This window comes from Leptodactylus fuscus, chromosome 1, assembly GCF_031893055.1.
Source record: "Leptodactylus fuscus isolate aLepFus1 chromosome 1, aLepFus1.hap2, whole genome shotgun sequence".
NCBI lineage: Eukaryota > Metazoa > Chordata > Amphibia > Anura > Leptodactylidae > Leptodactylus > Leptodactylus fuscus.
Genome location: NC_134265.1, coordinates 72,178,046 through 72,192,436, shown reverse-complemented (window position 1 = coordinate 72,192,436; position 14,391 = coordinate 72,178,046). Strand labels below are relative to the sequence as shown.

The window sequence follows — 14,391 nt, the reverse complement described above, 5'->3', positions numbered from 1 at the left end:
AGGATCCCTTTAAGTACAGTATGGCTATATAGACAGAACCTTCCTGTTATTACACATCCTGTTTCTGGTATGATCACGGCAGGTTGTCTGTAAAGTTTCCGTTTCTAATAACCACATTTGTTGACAAGGATTGGTCTATAATATCCTTATGAGCCAAGGAAGCCTAGGCATGTGAAATGAATTGTTTATTTTCCTCTGCGTCTCCCTTAATGATGCCACGTCTAGTGTTAGCGTCCCGTCACCTGGTAACACGGGGGATACTTGTACAGTCTTTTAGCGCTGCTGGGTCATGCGCACTGGTGCGATGTTATCATAAGGCATCCAATGCGCATGCCCGGGCGGCACTCTGCGTGAGGCGCTGATGCACGCACGCAAACAAGAGGAGACCGTGCGTGTTCACGTGACATCGGCGCTCCATGTTATTATAGTCGCCAGTCTGAAGTAACCCTGCGGCTGTGTAATGAGATCACCTCTAGTCATTGGGGGACCGGTCACGTCATCACTGGGTGCCTGATGGTCTCCAACATTTGGTATTCGCTCGAGTTTCGCAGGTGAGTGAGTATGGCGACTCCCTACTATGTAATGCGCTCTCTATTAGGGGCTCCTTTGTCACTGCCTCTGTGTGGCATGTTATTTTGGTTTTGCTTTACCATGACTACCTATTAACTTGGTTTGGTATAGTTCAGTTCTGTCCCCTGGTGAATGGTGCAGAAATGTCAGGAGATGTGTAAGGACTGCCTGTCAGGGTGGGAGACCATTGCATGAGGAGCTGAGATTTTAAAGGGCAGTGTTGGGACTGTCGCCTCGCTCCTTGGGTTGTTTCGGCTGTGCCCTAAATTCTGGTTGACTGGCTCGGGTAAGATCCGCCCTTTTGTCTATGCGTTACTTGATTATTGGATCTTTCTACATTAGTGTACACTTTTGAGTTTCTTAAAGGGATTCTATTATTAGAATTCCCTTTTTTTAACTAAGTACATGTAGGAATAGCCTTAAGAAAGTCTACTCTTCTCTTACCTGTGTTATTCTGATCCGCACCGCCGTATGTGAATGAGTTTTCAGACAGCACCGGGGGCGTCTCCTCTGTTTGAAAACTCTTCTCTGACGCCTCCATCTTCTCCAGACTGCCTCTTCTCCTGCGTCATTTTCCTGTCTTCATCCAAAAGCCCTGACTGCGCATGTCCGTCAGCCATTTTCCTGTGGCAGAATGGGAGAGGCCTCCGGAATCAGCTGAAGGACAGCCACAGTCAGCCTCTCCCATTCAGCCACAGGAAAAATGCGCAGTCGGCGCTTTTGGATGAAGATACAAAGGTGACGCAGGAGAGGAGGTGGTCCGGAGAAGAAGATGGAGGTGTCAGTGAAGAGGTTTTGACAGTGCAGGGGAATGCCCCCAGTGCTGTCTGAAAACTCATTTACATATGGAAGAAGGAAGAAATTCCTCACGAACAGCGGTGTGGATCAGAATAATAAAGGGAAGAGAAGAATAGCCTGTCTTAAGGCTATTCCTACATGTACTTAGTTTAAAAAAAAAAATGATTCTAATGATAAAATCCCTTTAAGGTTTTTATATTTCAGATTTTCACCATCATTTACTAAATGTTAAATTTTATTCTTTGCATCAGTTCTGATTTGGGTGAAAGATGGTGCCCCCGGATGTACCCCAACAGTTGCATTGCCATGGTCACTATTGACCATGTCCTTTTAGTGGTTAAGCATCTGCAATCTCAGCCCCCCTCCCACTGGCCAGGGTTGTTGGCGGATGTATAACACCTACTGCATGTGGAGTGGACTCAGCTCCTGAGACTGTATTATTTGTATTACCAATGAAATAATTCTAGAGCTTCTCTTCTAAAAACGTTTCCGCTGTTTCTATGTAGTAATGTATTGCGGTATTTAGGTTGTGGGTGGCTAAAAAAAGGCATCAGAAAAATAAATTGGGGGTTTGTTACAGTTCTTGATATTGAAGGTAAAACTTGTTATATAATTGCACACTTGCAGCAATGCTTGCAGCTACACAGTCTAAATACATAGGGCCATGTTGGCAAACCTGTGGCATGCGTGCTAGACTGGGTACTCGGAGCCCTCTGTATTGGCACTTGTGTCATCACCTCATTAAAGGGATCCTATCACTCACACACTATTTTTTTTTCTAGGTACCACATCGGAATAGCCTTAAGACAGGCTATTCTTCTCCTACCTTTCGTTGTCTTCTCCGAGCCGCCGTTCGCCTGCAATTTCAGTTTTTCTCGGTATGTAAGTTAGCTATCACAGCACTGGGGGCGTCCCCAATGCTGCCAGAGAACTCTCTCCAGTGCCGCCTCCATCTTCGTCAGCAGCGTCATCTTCAGCCTCTTCATCCAGCAGTGGCTTGTAACTTCTAGGCCTCGGGCCTTGGGCAGAGCAGACTGTGCATGCCCACAGGCTACAATAAAATGGCCGCTTACAATACTGTGCAAGCGGCCATTATCTCATGTGGGCATGTGCAGTCTGCTCTGCCTGAGGCCTAGAAGTTACAAGCCACCGCCGGCAGAAGAGGCTGAAGATGACGCTGCTGACGAAGATGGAGGCTGCGCTGGAAAGAGTTCTCTGGCAGCATTGGGGACACTTCCAGTGCTGTTTGAGTGCTGGGCCCACCCCCAGTGCTGCGAGAGAGCTAATTTTCATACCGAGAAAAACCAGGATTGCAGGCCAACGGCGACGCGGAGAAGATGACGAAAGGTAGGAGAAGTATAGCCTTTCTTAATGCTATTCCGACGTGGTACCTAGAAAAAATAGTGTGTGAGTGATTGCTCACTAATGGGGAATCTGGTAGAGGAGTCCCCATTAATGTGGATAAATAATGAACATTAATTGTTCAAAAATACCAAATGCAAACTTCTACCTTTAGTACAAAGTTGTTTGTATCATCGAAAGCTCTGTAAAGCCCCATTCATGCAACTGTATTTTGCGGGTCCTTAATTGCGGCTCTAGACAGTATTGCAGTGTTGGCACTTTGCAATAATTTAGCGCGTTTTGGATTGCAGTTTGGGCACTCTGTCTCTAAAAGTTTCACCATGGCTGACATACGGTATGTTCATACGGTGGAATATTTCTAAGCTATATTCAATTACAGAATTTTAAGCTTATATATATATATATATATATATATATATATATATATATATATATATATATATATATATATAAAATTTCTGCTTGACCAAACTTCGTGCTCAATTCTGTCTCTTCCAGGCAGTATTTTCCGGACTACTATACACTACAGGTGGATTTCATTGCCATTGAATTTTGATCATCACAATATATATATATATATATATATATATATATATATATATATATATATATATATATATATATATAAAAATTTTTTTTTTTCTTTTTTTTCCTCAATGTAGGCTGGTTTCAGGTGGAATTTGGAGCTCATTTTAAGACTGAATCCCCATCAATTTCTTGTCCCTTATGCCTACTAGAATTGAGTAAATTGACAACTGGGTGTTTCCATTCCCCTTGTCAATAGGGTGTGTCCCTACACTGTCTAGACCAGAGGTCCTCAAACATTTTAAACAGGGGACCAGTTCACTGCCCCTCAGACCATTGGAGGGCTGAAATATATTAAATGCTCCACAGTAGCCCCCCCCCCTCCCCATATACACAGTAATATACACAATTATACTTACCCGAAGTCCAATGAAGAGCTGCCAGGCATCCTCCTCCTTCAGATTTTGCTGATAACTTGCATCGTCGCGCCTGCGCCGGGTCAGAGGTTACACTCTGCAGTCAGTGTAGGTCATACGGACCGTGGCCTACACTGACAGCTTTCTGCTGTATGTGCATTTGCACATACAGCTGAAATAAGGGATCGCTCACTGTGATGAACGGACCAGCAGTTATGTATTTTTCAGTATCTGCCTTCTGTGTATTACCACGTGCTATATTCACCCTTTAGATCACGGGCTGTGAGGGCGGGTATTGGATGGCCAAACCTGATTAATTACTAGAAGTGGCTAGCTTTGATCATGGCCTTTTGTTACGTCCTGGCCAACCCCATTACCATACCTGTGCTAACCTCGTTATCTCCCCAGGGGTTTCCTGTGAGAGAGGAACCCAGGGCCAATAGCCTCAGACTATGCAGAGCTGGCCCCAACTTCAAAGTAATATGGTTTTATTATGATATTGCCCCCAGGAGAATGTTAGTTACTTCAATAAATTCCTCGGGTGCGCAATGCGAAGGCGCACATTCCAGGGCCAAACATTGTGCCATTGAGGGCAAGGAAAAGGTCCAGGCACTGAACTCATTACCCAAAGGGGATTGGGGTGTCATCCTTGGTTTCTACACGATTGGGACCTCGCTACAAACCCTCATATCACTGGCTTGGCCCTATGATCATCTGGCAGGGATTTATGGCTGCTAATAGTTACTTTGTTGCAGGTTGGAGGGCTGAGCTTCTCTCCCTGGTGACCTGATTGTGGGAGGGGACTGAGCTGAGATATATTGTCTCCTCTGAGGTGGCCATGTGGGCTATTTTCTCTTACCCTAGATACTATAGGTTCCACACCTGGACTGTGATCTCTTGCTTGTTTTTGGATTACCAAGTGCTTAGACTGCAGAAGCCATGCGCTCTGGTCTGCTCTGGACTGTTCTTCTGATGGGGAATGCCAACCCATCCTGCCTGAGGATTACTTAAGGACTCTAAGCAATGTGCCCTGATTTTATGAGAAGAGACCACCTGGGTATTATATCTTTTTCTAATCTTTTAAAGGGGCTCTATCACTAGGAAAAGTCATTTTTAACTAATCACATCTTTGCATAGCCTTTAGAAAGGCTATTCTACACCTACCTTTAGTATGTAAATTGTCTCAGTGGTTTCTGAATAAGTCCGTGGGTGTTATATTTTTTTTTTTTTTTTTTTTTTTTTATATTATGTAGATTGTGAGCCCCACATAGAGCTCACAATGTACATTTTTTCCCTATCAGTATGTCTTTGGAATATGGGATGGAAATCCATGCAAACACGGGGAGAACATACAAACTCCTTGCAGATGGTTTTCTGCCCTTGGCGGGATTTGAACACCAGGACTCCAGCGCTGCAAGGCTGCAGTGCTAACCACTGAGCGACCGTGTGGCCCCTAATAAGTCCGTTTTTATTCATATGCTAATTATACTGGTGCACGATACATCATGCACTCCTCTCCTGTTGTTTCCTATCTGAGGCTGCTGCTGCTGATGGATTCCTGTTTGCCTCACACATAGGAGAGAGGAGGCTGCTGGGAACTTCCTGTGCTGGCTGGAAGCTCATTAGCATATGAATAAAAACGGACTTATTCAGAAACCACTGAGGCAATCTACATACTAAAGGTAAGTGTGAAGTAGCATTTCTAAAGGCTATGTGATAGAGCCCCTTTAATCTCATTTTTTTTATTGTACTGTACCATACTTTTGTGACTGTATTTGCTTGGCTTCTGCTGATATATGGCACTTTGTATGTTTGTGGCTAGTGCCGACCCACGTGAGGTTAATAAATATATAAAATTTCTAAAGCTCGTTTCTTATTAGCCTATAAGACCCGGTCACTCTCAGAGTGAGAGTGGACAGTAAAAGTAAGAGGGGTGACCGCAGATGTGACAAGCGGTTTGGCAAGGCGGGGTGATCCTTTACACTCACTAACAGAGAATCCTGTACTGGATTCCCCATTAGTGAGCGATCCGGGCGACTGCGAGGGTACCAGCAGAGAGGACCTAGGAGCTTCATTATAGGTGTACTCCTGCCAGCGGGCTGGAAAAAATGTACTGGGGGGGGGGCGCATGTGGCCTGCAGGCCGTAGTTTGAGGATCCCTGGTCTAGACAGTGCAGGACACTGCTCTCCTTAAAGGGTAACACCCATGTGTCAATTTTTCATGAATTTCTAGGGGACAGTAGTAGAGAAATGGGACAATATAAAGATATAAGAGAAATGATGGCGTAGAATCGATGGATCACTGGAAATATAAGTATTTTCTAACTCAGTCATGTAATGCAAGGTGACCTTTACTCTTTAAAAGGGATGTATCACACTTTTTTTTTTTTTTTTTTTTTTATTGAGGGTTTTTGTTTTGTTTTTCTTATAAGAAGACAGTGAGATAGATAAAAAAAAAAAATTTGTGATCTTTGTCTATTTTCTGTGTATCAATATATATTTTTTTTTTTTAAATTATTAATAATATTGTATATGATTATGGGGCTGCCTTCGGGCATTAGCGTCTCCTCTGTGTTGTTACAATATAGTCATTGCCATAGACAGCAATAGTCTGGAGCGGACTCATTGAGGTCTAATGCAAGAGTTTTCTAGATGTTCTCTGCAAGGAGCGGGACTAGATAAGCTGTGACATCATCTATAGTTTTTAGTGGGTGCAATGATGGGACACTATGGTTGTTATTTGCAGAGGTGTGAACTTCTCTAGTTATCCGATGTGTTGTGATCCCTACAGAATTAGTTATGTGCAAGGCTGGCTTTAGTAAAGAGAGTGAAGCTATATAGGAATATAGATTATCATAATTTTAATTTTATAGTGACATGGAAAATGAAAAACTTAAAATGATTTTATTTTTAAATAGGTTTCACATCAAAACTTGATTTGAAGAATATGCTAATTTTGTTGACACATGTGTACTCATTTCTAAGTGACAAAGGAAAAAAATTTTTTTACAATATTTGGTAACTGGCATCAGTGTAATATTCTGTCCGCTTTGTTTTTGTATTATGTGAGCCCTTATTTGCATTTATGACAGCGTCTGTTCTTTTCTGAAGACTTGGTTTCAGGTTTTCAAAGCAGTCTATAGGGATGTTTTCCATGCTGGACAGCTGGCGAGCTCTATCTTAGATCTTGGGTATTTTTATTTTATTTTTTTTTTTTATTTTTTTTTTTCCTCATGATTTAGGTAATTCTAGACACATTCAGTAGAGTTGAAGTGTGGGGTCTCGGTGGCCGGTCCATTGTTGTGAGAACACCAGCAGCTGTTTTCTCTTCTGTGACACTCTCATCTTCACAGCTTTGTACCTGTGCTCGGTATTTTACTTTACAATATGTTTTAGTCTGGGTTGTTTTTGTTTTTTTTTCTTTTTCCCTGAATGTTTTCTATGGGGCGTTGCTTGATGTGTCATTAGTTTATGTTCACCAGCATTTATATCGCCTTTAGCTCCAAATGTGTTACATCGCCAAGCCAAGCCTGATCCTCGCCCATGCTGGACTGATGGTTATGGACATGATTCACAGAGTCCTTGTTTCATGCTGCCTTTTGTTACTTACTAAGATCTCAGATTTATTTCCATAGTCTGTGAACCCTTATTCTACTTTTTAATGTCCGTTTTTTCATTTTCTGCCTTTTTTTTTTTTTTTTTTTTTTTTTTTGTTGGCTGAAACCTCCTCAGAACCATAGTGGCTGTAAAAAGCACCTATTTGTTCTCCCCATATATGTCTGTTTTAGTAAATACTTGTGTCTGCTGTGAAGTATCTATACATTTATCCATTCACTTCTGAGAGGAGACTGTCACAATGCCGATACCTAAAAGATGCTCCGGTACTGGCATATCTGTGATAGTTGGATCCTCTTTAAGGGTTGTGTGGCTGCCAAGCCCAGTTTTTGGTGGTTTTGAGAGAGACGTCTACAGAACTGCTAAGTTTTATTGGTAATTACTTATGTGACTGTTTTTGTGGCTGCTGGGTATCTTTAGACGTCTTCCAATACTGCATGTACATACAAGCCAGCGTGGTTTTGTATTAGATGACTTATTGTTGATGGCCGTGTGGCGGTTCTGCCCAGCTCTTCTTCTAAACATACATGGTATTGCTCAGACATAAACGGTAATGAGAAATTGCCACTCTGTAGACGGCTACTCTGAAATTTTTCGTTGTATAGAGGCACGAGAACCACTTTGCAAAAAAGGATCCTAACTAATAAACTGATCCTCCATTTAAAGGAGTCCTGTCCTCTTGAAATGTCTGTTTTTAGTGACAATTCTGGAGCATCTTTTCATATTACTGTGTTCTGCCAGTAAATTCATAGAGGGGGAGTGGGGGGAGCAGGAGGTGATACAAGGGAAATGCTATTTGTTCTCTTGTCTGGTTTTTCCAGCACTGGTAGGACAGTGTAAAGCTTTAGGGACACGTCCCCAGCTGGTAACAGTTGTCAATGTATTCCTAATTTCTAGGAGGAATAATACAGCATCACTTCTTAGACATCTGGTGCAACATTCCTCTAAGATTATTTTATGGGGAATACATCGATTTAGTAAAACCGACACAGAAGAGCAGCCAGGTGTGCTTTACCACAAGAATGCCTTGGTAAATATAGGTTTTGAACTTTTAAATAACATAATGGAAAATTATCAGAAGCTTTGGCCTTATTAAACTAAGGGCTCACTGCAAAAAGCCAAAGCTGTCCTGCTTCTATAAAGAGAAGGTTCTAAAGAGTTCCACTTAGTATGTGAATCAGGTAGTCCTCAAGTCATGTCTGCATTTCAATCCCTTTTATTTAAAAACAAAAATAAAATGTAACACTTTGTGAAAGCCAGATCACCCCACAAGGACTACAGAACTATCAAGAAAAATTCATATAATCCTATTAGGCTAAGGTCACATCAGCTTAATTCCATTCCATTACTATATGTCATAGGATCAGACTAACAGACTGAAAAGCCACTATAATGATGGGGCATATTCTGTCTGCATCCAGGGCTGCTTTAACCATGGGGCAAACAGTGCAGTATGTGGGCCCTCTTGGGACAGCAGGACCGCTGTTCCACTGTCCACACTCCCAACCTATGTGTGTCCTTCGGCACAGAGTACAATGGTGAAGCAGAAAGCCTTCCACTCCCTGCTTCACCACTCGGCTTCTGTCTCTGCTCCAGTTATCCTTGGATAAGAATGCTCAATGTGGTGGCATCATGGGCAACGGGAGGAAGATATGGAACTGTGGGGGGACATCATAATATAATGTCTAAGTGGCCATCAGGGGGTTGGGACTGGTTAATGTGTAATGGGCCACGGATGGGCATTATATTGTATGGGACCACTAAAGAAGGTTTATACTATGTGAGGACATTTTAACTTTTGTGGGCCAGGCATTTCCAAGTGGTGTAAAAGGGGGTGTCCTATTTATGAAACCTTTGCACTTGGCACACCAATGCGTTAAAATGTACGTGTCTACATCCATGATCATTCACTCTATAATAAATAAGAATGAAAGTTGGAGGGGGGGGGTATTTATTTATTTATTTTTCCATCTTATTTTACTTCCTGAGATGGTAAGTACAATTTTGTCTTTATGTTCTGTCTTCTATTAGTTTTTTAGGTTGTTGCTGTGGTCATGTGACTGATCAGATGAATGGACTGAAAATAAACTGATGTGAACTTAGCCTTAGCATTTGTTTAGCTTTACTTACAGACTTTCTTGATAATTTAGTGATTTCTTTGCAGGGATGGGTCAGGAATCTTGTAAACCTGCCTGGCCTAAACCATCAGGTGGCTATCAGACAATCACAGGGAGGAGATATGGAAGAAGACATGCATATATCAGCTTTCGACCAGCCCTGGAAAGTCCACATCGAACTTCAACTCATCAGAGGAGAGAAAGCGAAGGGCTGGAGTTGGACAGTGTTCAGATGGAGAAGGACCTAAGTGTGTGATATGTTATTATTTGTTTGTGCTCTGTGCTGGTTGTTGAATATACCAATCGTTCTTCGGTTCCTTTATTGATAATTGTGACATTTTATTACATCTTACAGTAATTGAGTCTTTTTAAGATGATAACTTATTGCCCATCCAAAGGATAGTTGGCGAGTTGTGTGTTTTTTTTTTTTGTTTTTGTTTTTTTTTGTGGGGTCCACCCACTGGCACTGCCACAGTCACTAGGTCTCTGTTTCAAAGGGTTTTCCCACAAACATAACCATATTTAGATTATTTTATCTTTAGACTTTTTTTTTTTTTATTATTATTATGAAAATTAGAATTTAAAAGTTAAACATTTCTGCAAATATAAATAATTAAAACATTTTCAGAGTTGTAAAGCTTTTCTCTATTTAGCAATAACAGTCTGCAGTTTTGATTGGTTGCCGATGGATACGACCATGAATGCCGGAACTTGCTATGGTTTGGAACTTGTCAGAAACTTAGCCATGCTTTCCTAGTGTACAGGTTGTCAGGCAGGCACACCACATGTAGGAAAAGAAAATCCAGCTTGAATATGGAAATCGTGTCTGGCAAGTACCAGACCGTAGAACGTTCCTGCATTCATTGTTCTCTCTGTTGGCAACCAATCTACAGAACAGACCTCTGTCACTCTGAGAACATTAGAAAAAAAATCTTTAAAACTGTTAGAGTTTTAATTATTTATATTTACAGAAATGTTTCTTAATTATCTACAACTGTGAATCTGGTTATATTTGTGGTTTTGTTGCTATCAAAAATAACCAAGCACAGATGCTGCATTCAAATAGGAGGCACAGGACCCCATTTCTTGTGGTCTGACCACCATCAGTCAGACATCTATTACCTATCCTAAGGTTGCTAGCTTGAGAAAATCCTTAAGGCCACAAGCACCAGGTCCCCTACGGGGTATCCGTTCACAGTGGTCCTGAATAAGCTGCCAAAATTACCTGGTTTACCTGTAATTGTGCTGTCTTTAACCTTTTGCCTTTCAACCTGTTGTAAGCGTAAAACCACAGCCCGAGACACTCTGCACTCTGTTTTTGTGTGTGTAAATTGGATTTGTTTAAATCCCATCCACTACACTGGTGCTGAATATTGCTGCAGATATGCTGTTATCCTCCGTGGTGTGCAGTGACTGGTTGTTCACTGTCTAACTACTTTCTGATTTGTATTAAAACCCTCTGTCTATAGTATATAAACATAAGGGATTGTTAAAGATACTCCTACACATCACAGTAAAGTCTGCTAAACGCACTGATGTTCAGCAACACTGTCTAGGTATCATATGCATATAGGGATCACCCAACTCGCCTGGGGAAGCAAGGAATTGAAATGTTAGGCCCCCTAAACAGGACCAAAAACTGTCCAGCAAATACGTTGCTCACATTTACCGACTGAATCTGGTCTGGGTACCCGGACTCCATGTATCACTGCAATCTACTGTGTAATGCTTGGATTCCTTGTCTCTCTGAAGCTCTGCTGTCCCATACTATATAAAGTATAGGACAATGGAGACATAGATCACTATGATGGATCAGATTCAGGCTGGGAAATGTAGGCAATATACAGTCAAGATTTTTTTTTTTTTTTTTTTGGACTGTGATTGGCCATATACAGGAGGCCTCGGGTTTCAATGCCTGATCCTTTTGTTCTCCAGAGGAAGCTGCCGCCACAATAACACATGCATTGTGCATTATTGAAATGTATATGGGGGGGGGGGGGTCAGGAGGAATAGCTGATGGCCAAATAAGCACTTTTACATATCAGAGTTTCTTGTTTGCTCTGTTACCCTGACTTTTCTTTGTCTGTGTTACGGTCTTTGTGGTTATGATGATAGAAGTAGGACCGTTCTTGCATTGGTGTGCTAGTATAGTTATTGCTGATGTCTATTCCACAAGCTGTGATGTGTAAACCCTCCCTGAAAATTTGTTGTATTTGGAGACAGAAATCTCTAATGCACAGTCCGCAGCGCACGTACTTGTGTTTAATTACAGCCCTTCAAACTTGGGTAGGTGGAGGTTTTCATTTATTTTATTTTTTTATTAATTCATTTTTCACAGCTGCTTTATGATGAAAGTGAACATGTAGAAGATTATATTCATGTTTCCATCCAGATGAAAGACTAGTGGCTAAGATGATTTCTCCCTGAGAGTCCTCAATAGCTGCAGAACTCCCTGCTCTCTGCCATCAACCAGATTATATTAGTACTCTTCAGACTGAAAGCTCATAAGTATTGTCAATCCATTTCATGCCATGTACGGTTTCCCCAAAAAAGAGCTGTGCTCGGCTTTTAATATCTAATACATTTCAAAGGGGAAGTAACACTTGGAAATGCGCTTTTGTTTAAATATTAGATTTGGTTCTGCTGCTGAGAATTGCTGATGGCGACAGGATTGTAAATCTACAGATGCCAAGTACTTACCTTAGCTGACACCGACTCACCTGGGAATAGGAGCTTGCAGTTCAAAAGGCTGCAAGGGCATTAAAATGACTGTCTCAGCTTATTGTAAGCCCATGTGAATAATGCAGGATCCTGTCTGTTCTTCCCACTCACAAATATTTTTAGGTGTGGAGCTACAGCAGGTTTTATTTGGCTGCTGTTGTATAAATATATGGAACGTTAAACTTAAGTGACAGGTACACTACTTTATTGCTACTTTTCATATTGTGTATAGAATAAATATGCATCACGCTACCACACTTTGGGAGCATGAAAGCAAATGACAAACTAGTCCCCACCCGAAAAAGGAAAGTCCGGCCTCGTCACATGTAACAGACTATAAGCTTAGAGATGGTTCCTGCAACTATCAGTCCACTGTAAGATGATGACTAACTGCTAGAGAATTGGTGACAGCACATCACTGTTATATCACAGTATGTTAGAAGAAGCGCATTTAACTTGAAATCATCTTTGTCTGTGTTCCATTTTTGCTGACGTTTAGGAGATTTTATTTAGGAGCGAATTAGTCTAATGGATTTCATGGGTCTTTGAATAAGTCCAAAGGGAGGATCCTGTGAGAAGCCTTTACCACTTGCATAACAAGGTTTTTTTTGTTTTGTTTTTTTTTTTCTTCCCTTCCATAGACTCAGGTTAGATCAGATCATTTTGCTTCCTTTTAGAGCGCCAACACATTGCAAACCGTATAACGGATATTGTCAACACTGTAGGGCTAACAGTCTTTGGAGCATGGAAGGAAACTCACACAAACGTAGGGAGAACATACAAGCTTCAGGTACAGGAGGTCCGATTGCTGGGACCCTCAACAGGAGAGCCGTGGTCATTTCTATGAGATTATGGAGATCGCCATCCCTATAATCCCATTGAAGCTAATTAATTGGTGGTTATAAGTGCAGGTCACCCCTCTACCCCTCCTCTTCTACAATCACATAGATAGAGGATCATTTGTATATAGCCCTTAAATACATTGTCAAGCTACCCCATTTATTTGTTAAAAGGGCACAGAATGGCATTTAACAAATGGGGGGGGGGGGGAGACAATAGATGCCTCTACCTGTCCTCCATTGCTCCCATTCCAGTTTTTCCTCAGATCATGGCTATGGGTCAGTATTTGCTGAGTGAGAGTCATTTCCTGCGCTAAGACCAGGAAGCTGGACAGCCCCCTTTAAATCTGTGCCTCCCTTTTGAAGAGAAAATAGATAAAACTTAAATTCAGTGAGACTGAGTAACCACCTAATATCTATGGGGGATGTCCCAACTCTCCCTCAGTAGCAGATGTCAGGGAAAACAAGTGTCAGTCTTCTTTATTTCAACCCTGCAATCCTATTGTTCTCAATGGATCAGTATATGCCAGCAGTTTATCCTTCTCTGCCTATTGAGTATATTCCATTCTGCAAGTCAAAAAAACAATATACAGTAGCTGTCAAAGGCACCAAAGGATATGTTTAAATAAATTGTATATATGGTGCTAGACAGAGAAATACTCAAGTGGATTCATCAAGTAAATATATCTTTATAAGAGCACATATACAATACTTATCAGGTTCAAAAGTTCCCCTGACTTACAGGAAAAGACAGCCCAGCCATTTATCTCTCTGCTCAATATTCTAGACTACAAGCATAATGGTGACCCAAACAAATTAAAGCGCTACACTGTAAAGTTTAACAGATCAGTACATGTATTACCATTTTGTGGTAACATTAGGTTACAATTGTAATTATCTGAAATTTTACATCTCAGAATTGTGGAAAAGCGACTCATAGGAGTCTAGATTATTGTGCAAAGGGTTATATGGTTGTGCGTTGTTCAGCTTTCCAGTGTGCAAGTGGATTTTGGAGGCTTGAGAAGAAATGCTGTCGGCTAAATGAACAACCATGTTGTATGGTCACTACCATGATTACCTACCACCAGGATTGCATAGTTTGTTTTTATTCCTGCAAAATTTGCACCAGAAATTTAAAAAATGTCAAAAAAAAAAAAAAAAACTTTTTTCAGCCTGCAAACTGAATGTGGTAGGAAGATGTCTTATCTGGCCCATGGGCAGGGGTGGGATTCAGTTAGTTCTTGCCGTATCTGCCAATCCATATGTGGTGGGGGTGTTTTGTTAAAAAAAAAAAAAAAAAAAAAAAGCAACTTGATCACAAAACCAGGAACAAGACCTCCCAACCAGTGCCGAAACTTGCCTGCGGTCTACAGTGTAGTATATTCCTATGCTTCCTGGCCCCTCCCACTCTTTCCTTCTGCAGACGCA

The 14,391-nt window shown here is 41.4% G+C and overlaps 1 protein-coding gene across 1 annotated transcript in view; it reads left to right on the top strand.

The window, feature by feature from the left end:
* Window positions 1–384: 384 nt before the first annotated feature.
* Window positions 385–14,391, top strand: part of PJA2 (praja ring finger ubiquitin ligase 2) — a 29,608-nt gene continuing 15,601 nt past the window's right edge. Inside the window, exons 1-2 of the mRNA XM_075272248.1 lie at window positions 385–551; window positions 9,451–9,651. Coding sequence (XP_075128349.1) covers window positions 9,453–9,651 — 199 coding nt within the window. The 5' untranslated portion in view covers window positions 385–551; window positions 9,451–9,452. The remainder of the gene's footprint in view (window positions 552–9,450; window positions 9,652–14,391) is intronic.